The 13,512-nt window shown below is 45.5% G+C and overlaps 1 protein-coding gene across 8 annotated transcripts in view; it reads right to left on the bottom strand.

Moving 5' to 3' along the window:
* Positions 1–13,512, bottom strand: part of FRMD4A (FERM domain containing 4A) — a 332,058-nt gene that overhangs the window by 282,507 nt on the left and 36,039 nt on the right. For 2 of the 8 annotated variants that reach the window (XR_010411703.1, XM_045874386.3), the window contains exon 1: positions 210–383. The exons of 3 other annotated variants lie outside the window; for them this stretch is intronic. Coding sequence is in view for 4 of the 5 variants with exons in the window: in XM_045874386.3 (XP_045730342.1) it covers positions 210–368 (159 nt within the window). In the remaining variant the exon portion in view is untranslated. Of the gene's footprint in view, positions 1–209; positions 392–13,512 lie in introns of those variants that run through there. 3 more of the 8 variants (XM_064592038.1, XM_064592039.1, XM_045874388.3) reach the window with 2 other exon arrangements.

The following is a 13,512-nucleotide window of genomic DNA, read 5'->3' as shown; positions in this document are numbered from 1 at the left end:
GTTCGGAAGACTGAACTGCATCCTATTTACGAAGCACCTCTCACGGTGCCCGGTACCTAGAAGATGATGCTCAATTAATGTCAGCCCCTTCCCCACTATTACAACACGCTTCATAGCACTAAACATGATAGCAGCTTACACTCCTTCCCCACCATCCCCCTCTGATTTCTTATGCTGCAAAGAAACGTAAGAGGAACTTCAGATCCCACCTGGTAGACAGCCCTGGAGATGCACCATGGTTTCAGCATCAGCTGCAGGACCCGAAGGTGTCCCCCTCGACACGTCCTCAGCACCCGGGAAGTCAGGCCCCACACGGGACGGTCCCAGCTACATTGCAGGTCTTCTGAGCCCAGCGGCCCTGCAGCCATGCCAGCTCCAGGCCCCGCCTTTACCCCTCTGGTCCCAGGCCCCACATACAGGGCTGTGTTCTTTTAGTAACACAAAGTTCAAATGTCACCAAGATTTAACCGGGTAAGGGAAAAATGCAGTCAAAATAACTCTGTTTCCTCTGTCCCATTCTCCTCTCCTCCTACCTTCCCTCTACCCTCACTAATCTGCAGGGACTGTTTTCCCTCAAGGATTAGCAAATAGCTCCTAAATCAAAATGTTTTCTCCCTGTCTCTGGGAACTAACCAGGGACAAGGTAAAAATAAGCCTCTCACCCTGCAGATAATCGTACATCCCTCCCTGTTGGGGGATTGCTGCGGACACAGAGCTGACTTTGGGGGCAGGTCCACCCAAAATCGAGGGAAGAGCATCAGCCCCGAGTCATCACTGGGTTCTCGTGGTTTCGAGATTCCATCCAGGGTGAGAAGCAAAGGGGAAGGAGCTCTGGCTTGCCCTGCCAAAATTCCCAAGGCATTCCATCTCTTCTCTTAACTCTTTAAAACTTAGAGAACCAAAGATTTTCTGCATGGTGAAGCAAGAAGTCCAACTTTGTATCAACACTGGAGAGATTACTATTTCTGGGGGCACTTTACAAAAACGCCCACATTTTCTTTGGACATTTCCCAAGTTTACATTAGGATTAAAAGGGCTGCAAGAAAACCTATCTATCAGATTTAGTATCAACATCTGTGATTTTGGAGGAAAGCAGATAAAAGAAGGAAAGGCAATGTATCTCATTTCTCCCCATAACGGGGCATTTTCTGCAAAAGCTCTTGCAACTCTTTTATGTGTTGGATAAGCCCCATGAAGACCTTAACCCAAGGAAAGACATCCAGTTAAACAGGGTACAGCTATTTGCCATGTCTATTAAGTTTTTTGAGTTTTGGTCATTGTTTTAGATTTTTTTATTTACTTGAGAGAGAGAGCAAGGGCCAGTGAGTGTGGCGGGAGGGGTAGAGGGAGAAAGAGAAAGAGAAAGAGAATCTCAAGCAGATTCTGCGCTGAGCGCGGAGCCCGATATGGGGCTTGATTTCACGACCCTGAGATCATGATCTGAACCAAAACCAAGAGTCGGATGCTCAACCAACTGAGCCACCCAGGTGCCCCAAGTTTTGATCATTTTTAACCTTGTTTCAGAAGGGCATCTGCATCCGAATTCAATTGGTTATACGCCAAAAGATGAGATCCCAAAGTGGGAAGGGCAGGCAAGGTGTAGGGGAAGATTCAGTCACAACACAAGCTGTACACAGAGTTAAGAGTAGAGGCGTATTTAGACTTAAATTTTGATTCCATGGTCCTGAAGAACCATAGTAGTTACTGAGGCATATTTGCTTTCTGCACATCCTTCCCACGGATTAATTGATTGATTATCTTGTCTCTTTAATTCAAAACTTTCATGTCATCAGAAAAATAGTCAAGCCTAACTCACTAACCTATGGGAGTGTCCAGGAGTCAGACGTACCTGAGTTTGAATTTGGCCCTACCACTTAACTGTGTGACCTTAGACAAATTAATTGACTTCTCTGACTTATTTCTTTATCTGTAAGAGAAAAATCATAATGACCTCACAGGGTTGTTGTGAGGATCAAATGAGGTGATATACTTCAAGTGGGTAACACAGGGTATGGCATGTAGCTGATTTTAATTTTTTTTTTTTTTTGAGCACTTAACCACGATCAGGCAAGTCAAGGACATGCCTACCACTGATGACACAAAACTCTTGTGATGATTTAAAATTTTGTGTTTCTCTAAATCATCTCTTAATTCCTTTTCTCTTTTTGCTAAGGATAAATGAATTCATTAATTAATATGTGAAGACCATTTTCATTTAAACTCTTGCTTTGATGAATTTTATCACCATGAGTAATAGCTCTAGGGTAAAACATTACGCATGATTTCATTCCTGTATATTATTCTTTTATTTCCACACAGTCTGTCATAAAAGGTGAGGGGATACTAAGGAATCTTGCCTTTCTACAAACACGCCATCAGCAGATTGTTTTATTAAGACAGAAAGAAGGAAGGAGGAAGGAGAAAGAAAAGAAGGAAGGAAGGAAAGAAAGAGAAGCAAAGTTAAAAAACAAATAGTATGTGGAAAATGATTGCTCCATTAACATTAGTTAACCACCTTGGAATTCTCAAGAAAAAACAAAGGCAAGCTACATCATAGTTAGCTTTTGCCTGTGTCCCTGAGCTCATGGTCTCCATCCTCTGGGGATTTTGGCTGTGAACCAGGCTCTTATCCGAAGCATGTAGTTATGGAATAGATAGGGACAGTTTTAAAGGCGCTGTTTTACTCTATGATTAAACAATGTGACTTAAAGAACTTTTTTTAAGTTAAATATATATATTTAGCTTATGGTCTAGGAATCTTTTAAGTATAAAGGTGCCATAATAAGCTTTTAAAAACATGCCTGAATATGAACATATCAGTTCCTGAGAACAGCAAGACTTTTTTTTTTTTTTTTAAGATTTTATTTATTTATTTGACGGAGAGAGACACAGCGAGAGCAGGAACACAAGCGAGGGGAGTGGGAGAAGGAGAAGCAGGCTTCCCGCGGAGCAGGGAGCCCGATGCGGGGCTCGATCCTAGGACCCTGGGATCACAACCTGAGCCAAAGGCAGCCGCTTAACGACTGAGCCACCCAGGCGCCCCCCCCCCTTTTTTTTTTTTAAAGATTGAGAACAGCAAGACTTACTCAAACTACCCTGAAATCTTTACCACTCCTGGGGACAGACACGTCCTCTGAGGAGCCTGGTAACTTTAGGAGATGGGCTGGTGCGGACACTGCCCAGTGTCTTCAGCTGTCTCTGGTTCTGCCCTAGATCTGAGGTCGATCATTCAGACTTTGACAGGGCAGCTTCCCCGACGGCAGATGGGAGGTTGTACGTGCAAACAGCACCATTACCATTGACCATGAAGCCCTGTGCTTTGAAGGCGATTTAGAATGCTCAGAGCAATGGGACACAGATGTGTGTGTGTGTCGTTGTGCGTGTCTGTGTCCATGTACGTATGTATATCTGCGTGTCTGTCTGAGCTCGTGGGTCTGCGTATGCATCTGGAGGAGGAGATTACGGTGCAGAGGGTGGCAGCAGCCCGCGCAGACCCCATGCCTATTGTGATGGGACGGGGACAGGACCTCAGGGCTCACTGGGCAAAAGAAGGACCTGCATTTGCCTTACTCCTACCTCTTTCTAACCACGTTCTTTACTCTTTCCTGGGAAATAATAGAAAATCGGGGTTTTCTGGACAGCGTAGCACTCAGATAGTTGCTCACAAAACTTTAAAGAACGATGAATCAGTGGCCTTGTGGGTGCCCAAGGGGTGACTAACAGCATTTGAGATACCAGGAAGGCGTCAGAAAGAGCGATTATAGAATCGCCTCTCCTTTCAGGAGACTTTTTGCTCACGTTTGGCGTGAAGAGAGTCTGAGGACTGAGTCAGTTGGCAGGACTGGCTCAGTTGCTGGGTGCTGGCCTCCCGTCTGCCCTGGGGGAACATCACAAGGAGAAGCAGAAGTCTTGATCCTGTGGTTCCATATTTGGGAAGGGACCGAGACTGGAAACGCTAAATCAGGTGCTGACTGTGGGAAGGAGACGGGGTGGCGAAGCCAAGAGTTTCCACCCAGGGCAACGGCAGGAGAGGCAGGTGGGGCATTGCACGGGACACAGGGCCACCGCGGGGCACTGTCCACCTCCGCCTCTGGGTTTTCTGTCCCTGCGCGTAGAGACTTTCGTTCACTGTATTTGTAAAGACAGAGGAATTCTTTTCAAAGCAATGAATGCCTTTGCCTGACTCTAGGGATGTTTTCAGACATAATTACCGCCTCGAGAAGGACTTGGAAAAACTCTTAAGTTGAAAGTAATATGCGGCACAATTAGGAACAAAATTTGCAAATACATAAAGATACATGAAATTGCGTGCACACAGTCTATTTATAGCAGCCCAAGAAATATATTCAGAAATGCATTCTAATGTAACCCATCTTAATTATTCAGTGATTATTTATTGCCATCTATTTTAGAAAATGTCAGCCCTAAGATGGATGGAGAACTCCTATGCTCTCTGTCAGGTGAAAGTCAGCTGATGAGAGGCACAAATACCATTTTTAACAAGATTCTCTTGGATGCGTTTTGTTATCTTTTACTAACAGAATCTGAAGGTCAAGGGCAGTTGCTCCCACATCAAAGCCCAGTCCAGTGGAGCTCCAACACCAAGACATTTCAACCAGAATGAAGGCCTTACTCCAACCAGATCTGTTCTCTTGGAAGGAGAGGGATCAATGAGCAATGTACTCCAAAGTGAGCCCGACAAGGTGCAGGAAAAGAAATGAATCCACAACAGTGAGGGGAAAGCAGGGGCATTTTCAGAAACACCCATCAACCCTATTTCCAGGTTTTGTAGAAAGCAGATTCCTTTTGGTTTTGCAGTTACCATTTCTGTGCCACATGTGGACCTTTTCAGTTCTCAGCTACTAACTCACATTTTAATTCTACATTCGCCTCCTGACTTCCAACAGGACTCAAACTTGGGCTTAAATGTATTGCACATTTTGTTCTTTCCTTCTATTGAATGCTTGTTATTAAATCCCCATGTGCAACCAAAATGCTGGTCTGGGGCAGAGCTGGAAGCTTTATTCTTTAAGTGAAGGTGGTCCATACTTCTTTGTTAGTATTCTTTTTATTTATTTTTTAAAGATTTTATTTATTTATTTGACAGAGAGAGAGAGAGAGCACAAGCAGGGGGAGCAGCAGGCAGAGGGAGAGGGAGAAGCGGGCCTCCCGCTGAGCAAGCAGCCCAATGTGGGGCTCGATCCCAGGACCCTGGGATCACGAGCCAAGCCGAAGGCAGACGCCCAACCGACTGAGCCACCCAGGCACTCCCTTTGTTAGTATTCTAAAAAAAAAAAAAAGAACCCAACAATTGAGATATAATTTACAGACCATACACTCCATCCATTTAAACTGTGCAACTCAACCCTTTTGGAGTATATTCATGGAGTATATACAACGATCACCACAGTCTAAATTTAGAGCATTTTCATCACCCCAAAAAGACAGCCTGTACTTATTAGCTGGCATCAGCCCTCCAAATTTTCTCAGCCCCTCCCCAGCCTCCGGCAACTGCACATCTACCGCCTGTCTCCATAGATGTGCCTCTTCTGAAAATGTTATGTAAATGTGATCTTTGCGACCGGCTTCATTCACTTAGCATAATGTTTTCAAGGTTCGTGCATGTCGCGGCATGTACCACACCTCATTTCTTTCTCTTGGTGAATACCATTCCATCACATGGATGGACCATATTTTCTTCATCTGTTCACCCATTGATGGGCGTTTGGGTCATTCCCACTTTTGGGCTATCAGCCATAATGCTGCTATGGACACTTACAGACGAGTTTCTGTGTAGATGTATGTTTTTCGGTTCTCTTAGGTAGATCCCTAGGAGAGCAACTGTGGGATCATGTGGCAATTCTACGTGTAACCTTTTGAGGAACTGCCATGGTGTTGTCAAGACGGCCACCCCAGCGGCGTGTGAGGGCTCTAATTTCTCCACATCCTCACCAACCGTCTTAGTGCCTGTCTTTCTGATTAGAGCCATCCTAGTGGGTGTGAAGTGGTAGTGTTCTTGTTTTCCTAATCAAAGTCTATGACATGCCTTTGAGTCGAGGGGATGTGGCAGCACGTGGAAAGGGTGCCTCTCAGGGGCTACCTGCTGTCCCCCCCCGACCGACTGAGCCCCGTGCTTGCTGCTGCAGATGGACTCTGCGGAAACAAGATGGAAGGTGCTGGAAAGCCCAGCATTTCCTCTTCCGTCCTTGACTGCTCCTTCCACCATGTCTTCCTTCCTATCCTGACCCTCTCACGCCCACCATCAGGGGCAAGAAGTCCAAACGCTTTTCGTCCTCATTTGTCTCTTTATCGTCCTAGCGTCAGCTCTTTGGGAAAAGGGTATTTGGAAATAGCATTGGTATGGTTAAGTGAGTGGGCAACGTGCAAAACCCAAACCCAAACAATCTTTTGAAATCCAGAGGCGTTTCAGGGCCGCCCACTAACATATTTTATCCCATATTTGGGTCTGGAAGATACCCCAGCTCTGACAAAGAGTCATCACTGCATCATCATTCCTCAACCTGAGAACCCAAGGGGCCCATTTATATAAAAGCTCGGGAGCTCACTCTGTTCATTTGGGAGCATGATTTTTTTTAAAAAATGCTTGGCTGTGTATATAAAAATATTTTGGGTCCCTGGGAAAGTAGAAGAGAGGCAGGAACTGCCCTCTGGCTTAAGCGCTTCCAGAAAAGCACGCCAAGGGCTATGTTTAGAAATATCTCCCCCACGTTCTACAAACCATTATACAAGTGGTCCTATGGCCTTAAAAGTGATGTCATCCTATCAATTACTGTGGTTATGAAAGTAAGTTTTCATATATATGCCAGGCCCCAACAGAAATACAATCAGGGCCGTCTGAATTCAATCAATCCAGGCCCTGAATGAGAAATTAAATGCTCTCGGCTCCTCTTTTCTTGATCTCTTATTATTTGGTTTCCATGGAACTTAGTGGCCAAGGGTAATTTTTGATCATCAAATTTTGCAAGCGTGTGTTTATGAGATCATGGCCTTCCATGAAAAAACATATGCTTTGTTTTGTTTAGGACTCCCAGGACAATGGTTTGGGCCTGTTGGGAGTGAAGGTATAAGGTTGGGGGTCCTATTCACAAAACAGGGGGTTTGCCTGTTTGAGAATCCCTTCCATCTGCTCTCACACAGGAAGATGCGCTAATTCTCATAGGAGAGTTGTTGACAGATCATCAACACTTGCCCTCCACGTGGGAATTGAGATGTTAGAAAACTCGTATCTGGAAGCCGTGAAGAGGTTTGAGGATAACTCAGTGAGGAGGAAGTTAACGTTTCTCTTCCAGATGTAAAGGGAAGCAAGTAGAACTGAGTAAGACATAAACCAGGATAAGAACACTCAGTTTTTACCTATTGCTTATATTCCTTTTAGCCCTTCCCTCAGCTGTGGGTATTACATTGTTTATAATATTGTGTTACTTATAATATATTAGGAGGTTTTTAAGATAATGTGTTATTCATTTCCATGAAAGTCTATTTCCTCTCTAAAGCTCCTTCCAATTTAGCAATCTTATTTTTTAAAAAAATCCTTAGTGTTTGAACTTAATAGAAATGTAATGACTATGGAATGAATAAAAATGTGCATTTTATGTAAAAGCCTAGGCTTGTGGCTTTTCCTGCTGCTCTTGGGTGACCTGCCTTCATAAAATCTACTCTGGAGTAGCTTAAGTTTCCTAACAGGAAGTTCTTTTGTTCTTGTTTTGGCTTCTCAAGGAGCAGGCATATTAGGGTTAGCCCTCCATCCCCATTTCTTATTCAGTAACGAAGACATGACACACTATGACACAGACAATGCAGGAGGCTTGATGAATGGGAATGGAATGCCTTCCTAATGTACGTAGGGTCAATGCAGCTCTGTGGGTCAGAGGCAATTTTGGCGAGCTAATGACTTTGGGAAGCCATTTTCAAGGTTACATTTTTCTCTTGCTTCCTTAGAATGCTTTTCTCAAGGGAGAAAAAGAAAGCAGAGATGTAAAAGAGGTCTGGCCATCCCAGGAACCCAGCTGGGAGACTATCCGCTGACCACCACATTGTCCCACCCCAGGGCTCCGAATCATTAGTATCACGGAGTCCAGAGGTCAGGACTTCAACAAGCCCAGAGCTACGCCTGATTCTAGAGACCATATTCCAACAGGAAAATCTATTCTATTCTAGTCCATCCCATTTTCTCAAGTTTACAAAAGTTTTCTCATGAAAAAGCATCCCTAACAATGATAGAAAACCCCCAAACGCACAACACCAAACAAAAAGCAAGCACGAGTTCTTTACTCAAGTTGGTCAATGGGGTTTGGATTAATTAGTCCATGAGCTGGACTTTGGTATAACAAATTCCACGTGAGCCAAAAAGCAAATCCTTTGATATATATACAAAGTTAGGCCTGTTTTAGGATAAGTTTATTGATGTGGTGAGTTGCCTAGACTACCATGGAAGAACTTAATACTGTACTTTTCTCATTAAGACCTCTCTCTCTCTTTTTTTAAAGATTTATTTATTTGAGAGGGAGAGAGTGAGAAAGAGAGGAAGAGCGAGCATGTGAGAGCAGGTGGAAGGCCAGAGGGAAAGAGAGAGAATCTCAAGCAGACTCCCCGCTGAGCATGGAACTGGATGTGGGGCTCGACCTCACGACCCCGAGATCATGACCTTAGCTGAAATCCAGAGTCATATGCTTAACTGACGAACCATCGAGGCACCCCTTTCTCATTAAGATCCCTTATAGATAAAAGTATTATTTGGAGTGCTGTCTTTTGGAACCATTTAAATTAGCCAGACTATAGGTAGCAAGATCTTTTCTGCATCCATGGCTGATCGAGGATTGTAGGGGTGGGTTAGGATTTAGCAACAGAGCTTGGAAAACCAAGAACTCTGTTGGGGTTGGTGGGAGGTCTGGGCAAATTATGGTTAGGAAATCAGGACAGTGGTCATAGACATCCAGAAGGGGGGCCATGGCTGGATGGAAGACTGAAGGAGAGCCAAGCAGGCTGAACCCAAAGTGCAGGTGTGCAGGTGAGGAAGAGGCGAGGTGTGCAGGTGTGCGAATGAGGAAGAGGGGAGGCCCTGCCAGGTACTTCTGTCAACCGCTTCAAATTCCCCCTGTTTGGATCTCTCCTATGTTCTGCCAGTCTCTGAGTGGCTAAGTGAAATATTTACTGAACTCAAGGCTCAGTATGTCCCTGAAATTGCAGGAGGCCCCTTTCGTCCTTCAGCAACCCTGCAGTCGGTGAACCAGGGAAACCACCGATGAAACGAAATATAATGTCTTTTAACGATTCAAGAGAAGAAATGTAATTACACCCATGCCGGCCATGAAAGCAACTGAAAATCTATAAGGAAAACTAGCTTAGACTTTACTGTTGGATTTATCACAAAAAATAGAATATAATGAATTTTTTCCCTTTTTTTTTTTTTAAAAAAAAGAAAAAAAGTCTCAGGCGCCTGGGTGGCTCAGTTGGTTGAGCGACTGCCTTCGGCTCAGGTCATGATCCTGGAGTGCCAGGATCGAGTCCCGCATCGGCTCCCTGCTCAGCAGGGAGTCTGCTTCTCCCTCTGACGCTCCCCCCTCTCATGCTCTACCTCATTCTCTCTCAAATGAATAAATAAAATCTTTAAAAAATAAAAATAAATAAATAAATAAATAAAAAGTCTCTGTGTGTTATAATTTGAGGTAAGTTTCCAGGAGAGAAGAAGGAAATTGGATCCGGGTATTGGTTATTTCCCCCTTGTTGCAGAAACAAAGGTGATGATTTAAGATTCAGCTGGGAGGGGATGCGGAGGAGCTAAGCGCCTTCTGCTTGTGTCTCTTAATAAACCCAGGACAACAGCCTCATTGTACCTCAGCTGGGACAAGGCTCCTCGTTAATTAAGCGCCAGTAATAGTCAGGTCTGAGCTCTCCTCGGTGAGTCTGACCACAACTAAGCGGCCTGAGGCCGTCTCTCGAGGAAGCATTCCACCTCCTCCACCAAAACTCAGGACAAATTTCAAAATGCGAAAACCAGAGCAGCCCACACGGCAGAGGTTCTGTGACATCGAACCTATGTTCAGAGCCCAGACCCAGGTCGATAACCCCTTCCTCATTTCCAGTGGGACTCGTGGAAGCATTCCCCTGTCGGCTTTCACACCCCCAATCCTCCAGGTTTCAGATATTTATTGTTTTTTTTTTTTAATTATGATAAGATATATATAACATAACATTTACCATTTTGACCATTTTTAAGTGTACATTAAGTATATTAAGTACATCACAGTGTTGTGCAAACATCACCACCAGCCGTCTCCAGGACCCTTTTCATCTTGCAAAACAAAACCATTGTACTCATTAAATGCTAACTCCCCATTCCTCGCAGCCCCTGGCACCCAGCATTCTACTTTCTGTCCCCATGAATTTGACTGCTCTCGTCGTGTGAGTGGGAGCGTACCGTGGAAGCATGCAGTATCTGTTCTGTGTTGGGTTTATTTTGCTTAGCATCGCGTCTTCAAGGTTCATCCATGTTGTAGCAGGTGGCAGAGTTCGAGTCCTCTCTAAGACTGAATAATATTCCACTGTATGAGGCTAGACCGCGTTTCATTTACCCGTTCATCTGTCAGTGGACATTATGGTTGTTTCCGCCTTTCGGTTGTTACGAATAGTGCTGCTATGAACATGGGTGTACAAATACCTGGTTGAGTTCTCTGCTTTCATTTCTCTGGGTATTTATCCAGAAGTGGAATTGCTGGATCATACGGTGAGTCTATATTTAATTTTTTGAGGAACTGCCATTCCATTCCATACTCATCTTCTCCATCTCCTGCCGCTACCCTGTCCAGTTCCTAGGCCTTTCCGGAGGCAGAACAGGACTTTGCCCACCGACGGGCACACAGCCGCTGACATCTAGGAGTTGTTTGTCCCAGTGAGTCCTGTTCATTAGGTGGCCCTGAGGTAGACCTATGCTTCTTTGCATGCAGGAGCCTCCGCTAGCCCTAACCTTTACCATGTCTGCTGGATTTGCATCCTTTTTCCTAGGCTGGACCTGGGGTCCAGCTCTGAACTCTAGCTCAGGTATTTGGTGCCAAGCACTCTGTGTGGCCCTCACAGTTCTCTCCTCCGGGACACGCTGTGCTGGCCACTCTCCTCATCATGCCCCATAGGGCTTTAGTGGTCAGGCAGACAGGTTCCTCTGCTGAGGGCTGAAGAAAGGGAAGGAAGTCAGGAATGGCTGGGGCCCACTGAACAAATCACACTGGTCTAGGGTGTCTGGGGCTGATTGAGGCTGTGGCCCCACGTAAATTACCCTGAACATAGGCTAGTGGTGGTGAGTGAGGGTCAGGCATTGGGATGTGAGAAACTACCAGACAGGGATGAGGACCCTTTCTGATTTGAAGAAGGGCCCCCATCTGGGAGCAGGGTTAGGAAGAGCGAAGCAGGGCATTACAACTAGAGGCCTAGCAGGTTCTAACCTCTGTGGGAAAGCAGACACAAGTCAGGGTCAAGGGCCCGAACCCACCGGTTTGGCCTGGGTTTAGGAAGAAACATGTACAACCTGGGTACATGTGGGTCCCTGGCACACCCTAAGCCATTGGATGCCAGGCTTCAAGGCCAAGGCTGACAGTTTTCACACCTGCAGCTGGGAAGGGCTAGAGAGGCGGCCTCTGACACGATGCTGCCACCTGGCCCTCAGTGAAGCCCCCTCCCACCCCCACTGTGCCCACTGATGACAGGAAAGCCACCACAGCTCTGTGGCCTGGCATGGCAAGTGTGCAGGTCCTGCCTGGACCCTGACCCATGGACTGCAGGCTCCCTGTCCCGGGCATCAGCACCTTTTCCTACCTGGTCCCTCCTTTCCTGTAGACTCACGGTGGTCTACCCTGGTGGCTCGCTAGAGTCACCAGGGAAGTTTTCATGAAATGTTTTGACTTGGGCTCCCCCCCTTAGGGATGCCAATTTTATCCGCCTGAGGGAAGGATTTGGTATCGATATTTTTAAAAAGCATACCAGGGGTTCTAACAGGCAACCAAGGAAAAGAAGCAGCATGGAGGTCTCTGTCCTGCAGACAAGTTCCTTTGAGTTGTGTGGTTACCAGGTCTCACACTGTAGCCTGCATTAGAATCCCCAGGAGGGTTTCTTAAAACAGGGATCTCTGGGTGGGGGTGGTTGCTGGGTGGCTCAGTCAGTTGAGCATCCGACTCTAGGTTTCCACTCAGGTCGTGATCTCATCGATGGTGAGATTGAGCCCTGTGTTGGGCTTAGTGGGGAGTCTGCTTGAGGATTCTACCCCCCTGCCCTTCCCCCACTTGCTTGCTCTCTCTCTCTCTCAAATAAATAAATAAATCTTTAAAAAAAAACCTGACAGATATCTGGGCCTCACCCCAGAGTTTCTGACTCAGTAGACTGGGTATAGGGCCTGGGCATCTGCATTTCTAACACAGTCCCTGCTAGGGCTGAATCTCTGGCCCAGAGACCACACGCTTTGAGAGCCACTGATCTAGGCCTGCCAGAGCCCTTAATTCTCACAGTCAGGGTGACTGAGAGCAATGCAAATGAGCTGTGCAAGTCAGTTTACTATGTATGGGTTGCATTCTTCAACAGCCTCTCCAAAAGCCCTGTGCTCGCCTCTGAGTATCACGGGAAGGAGCACTCTGGTGGAGTAGCGGGTCCGGGGTAGAGGCTCATAAATGAACTTTTCCCCATACACGAGATGGAAAATCAACACTTAAAGACCTTCCACCCAACTATTGCTTTAATTATTCCTAGAGAATAATTAAAGAGTTAAAAGAAATGTTTTGGTAAAAGAAATGGAAGTTTCCCCCCATCACAAGGATTGCGTACTGACTTGAAAAGCCCGAGTATTAGTAACACGTGTTTATTTCTAAATTAAAATGGTTTCTTAATGACGAGATATTTCAGTCCTTGGGTTCCCCAGAGGCAGGAATGAGGCAGTCAAACTGAGACCCTGAATCACTCACTCCTTTGTCCTTGTGGCTGGGAGACCAGAATGTTCAGAGGTTACAAGCCGCCGTCAACAAAGAGCATTTAGACTCTTGTTTTAGAAACGAGTGACTCATCTTTGGGTCATTTTCTTGTCTATCTGTCCTCTCTCTCCACTCTCCCCTAACCGTGAGGAAACTGCAGGCGACACCCTTGCTCTTCTTTATCTCGATGCACAAAGAACACAAATGTTGCTGATCGCAGAACCTGACTTCCTGTTAAGGAGGATATCCTACAATTTAATGGAGCAAGATTTCTAAGCAAAGCAGAAAGTCAAATGATTTCAGAGTTTGCTTCCCACCTACAATTAACAAGGCTACAGCTGTAGAGGAAGAGGGAAAAAAAATTAAATCACTCCAAGGCAGGAGTACTCGCTATCATCTGTGGCTGAAAAATAAATACTTCATTTTTTTTTTCTTAAAGAAGGAGCTCTAAATTTAACAGAAACAAAACATTCGAGATATGATAGAAAATGAAAAATATCTGATCAGACAATAGACAAAGGCTGGTGTCTCAGGCCTACTTATT

This window comes from Mirounga angustirostris, unplaced genomic scaffold, assembly GCF_029215605.1.
Source record: "Mirounga angustirostris isolate CCGP_5_RB_7025 unplaced genomic scaffold, mMirAng1.0.hap1 SCAF_5, whole genome shotgun sequence".
Lineage (NCBI taxonomy): Eukaryota > Metazoa > Chordata > Mammalia > Carnivora > Phocidae > Mirounga > Mirounga angustirostris.
This window is presented reverse-complemented; position numbering and strand designations above follow the sequence as displayed.